General features: G+C 45.3%; 1 protein-coding gene across 2 annotated transcripts in view; it reads left to right on the top strand.

Annotated features, from left to right (window-relative positions):
- Window positions 1-1685, top strand: part of SGCD (sarcoglycan delta) — a 763996-nt gene that overhangs the window by 559615 nt on the left and 202696 nt on the right. For both annotated transcript variants that reach the window (XM_045284824.1, XM_004696751.2), the window contains exon 4: window positions 229-316. In XM_045284824.1, the coding sequence (XP_045140759.1) occupies window positions 229-316 (88 nt within the window). The remainder of the gene's footprint in view (window positions 1-228; window positions 317-1685) is intronic.

The raw sequence follows: 1685 nt of genomic DNA, 5'->3' as shown, positions 1-1685 counted from the left end.
TGTCTGTCTGTCTTTGGGGGACATCTATTTTGGATGAATGTTCCATTTAATATCATCTGTGTGAAGCCCATTAAACATTTGGAGTTACAAAGTAAAGACAAATCAAGTGGAACTTGTGTAAACTGGTACAATCTCTTGGAGAGTTAGGATTATAGTTTTGTGGTGGTGGTGAGTGTTTAGAAATCTACTGCAATCGTCATGTGCTTCTCTCTCTCTTTATCATTGTAGGGTAATGCTCTGTACTTCAAATCCGCCAGAAATGTCACAGTGAACATTCTCAATGACCAGACTAAAGTGCTAACTCAGCTGATAACAGGTAAGAGAAGAGCTCCACAGTGCACACTCGGAAAATGGTGACGGTTGAATCCAAATGGAATCAAACGCCATGAGAATTTAGGGGAAAAATATCTGCTAACATCAATTTCTGGGTTGAGAAAGAGAATGTGGCAAGGGTTTTAATGATTCTACTAAAGTATGCAAACTCATATATACACATTTAGCATACGGAAATCTAACTATCATCATTTTTAGGGGGAAACCTATTTGACCTATGTCATGGCCCCTAACCATAAGCCAGCTGCTTCATCTGGTGCTCAACCACTGCCCTGGTGCCAGTGGGGAGCCTGGCTGTGCAGGCTGATTGAGAGCACAGCATACACAGAACCACACACACCCTACTGTGAGCGTTATCAGAGGGGTGTTCAATGGTCCTTTGAATCCATGCCATATCTTTACTGCAGGTGCTGACTTCGAACCACCTCCATTGCATGCATCTCCCCTGAATGTGTTTGTGTGGTTCCTTTCCATACAGCAGATCTATCCTCACAACTGTGGAAAGCGCTCCCTGGGTTTAAGATTTGTGTTCCTGAAATTGAAAAAAGAACTTGGCTACTCATAATAATGGTTATCATGATAAAAATGCGACTGGGGTACTGTGTTGCGCTCTGTGATCCATGTCCCCTCTGTAGGGTAGAAGCAGCTGTGAGCAGGCGGCATTATGCACCCCCACACTGGAAGGGAAAGGGGTGGGGACGTGTGCATGGCATTGTTATACTACCAGATAGAAAAACGCCATTTGTTTAGCTTCAGGGCTAAGGGAAAAGTCTGCAGATAGACGCGTTGAGAAGACAGTTGCCCAAATGCCCTGAGACCTGACTGTGACTGGAGCCCCACTCAGGAATGAGCCAGGGAAACAGGTGCCTTTGTGCCTACAATCTTTTCTGCCCAGGAAGGAGGCGTGCACACACCTCCTTTCCCAGACCTCCTTAGGACTGTGTGGAGAAGCCTTAGAGGGACCACCAGCAGAGGAACTGAGGATTTGACGCAGCTGCCCCACAGCAGAGCCTGGAACCCATAACACGTCGTCTGGGCTCAGAGCAGTGTCAGCTTTGCTTATATAACATCTGGCCCACAGTCACAATGCTCAATAATTAAATAAACAGCTTCAGTAAGCAATGATTTAAGCATTGTGTGTGAAAATTGCCTCCAGGAGGGAAATAAATCCAACCTCTAGCTCCCAGACTCCCGCATTCAAAAGGAACTTATTTAGCCTGTTGATCATTTGCCATTTATTTGCAGTGGGAGATTTGGTTTCCTTGAGAGATTCTGTTTTGATAAAGCCGGAACTGCCCAAATGACTATTATTCAGCATAAGAGTCAGCCAGTTTCTCCCTCCTTCCCCACTC

The sequence above is a fragment of the Echinops telfairi genome, unplaced genomic scaffold (assembly GCF_000313985.2).
Source record: "Echinops telfairi isolate 266 unplaced genomic scaffold, ASM31398v2 ScPeMD7_7469;HRSCAF=8507_0, whole genome shotgun sequence".
Lineage (NCBI taxonomy): Eukaryota > Metazoa > Chordata > Mammalia > Afrosoricida > Tenrecidae > Echinops > Echinops telfairi.
The sequence above is the reverse complement of the archived record's forward strand: the minus strand, read 5'-3'. Positions and strand labels throughout refer to the sequence as shown.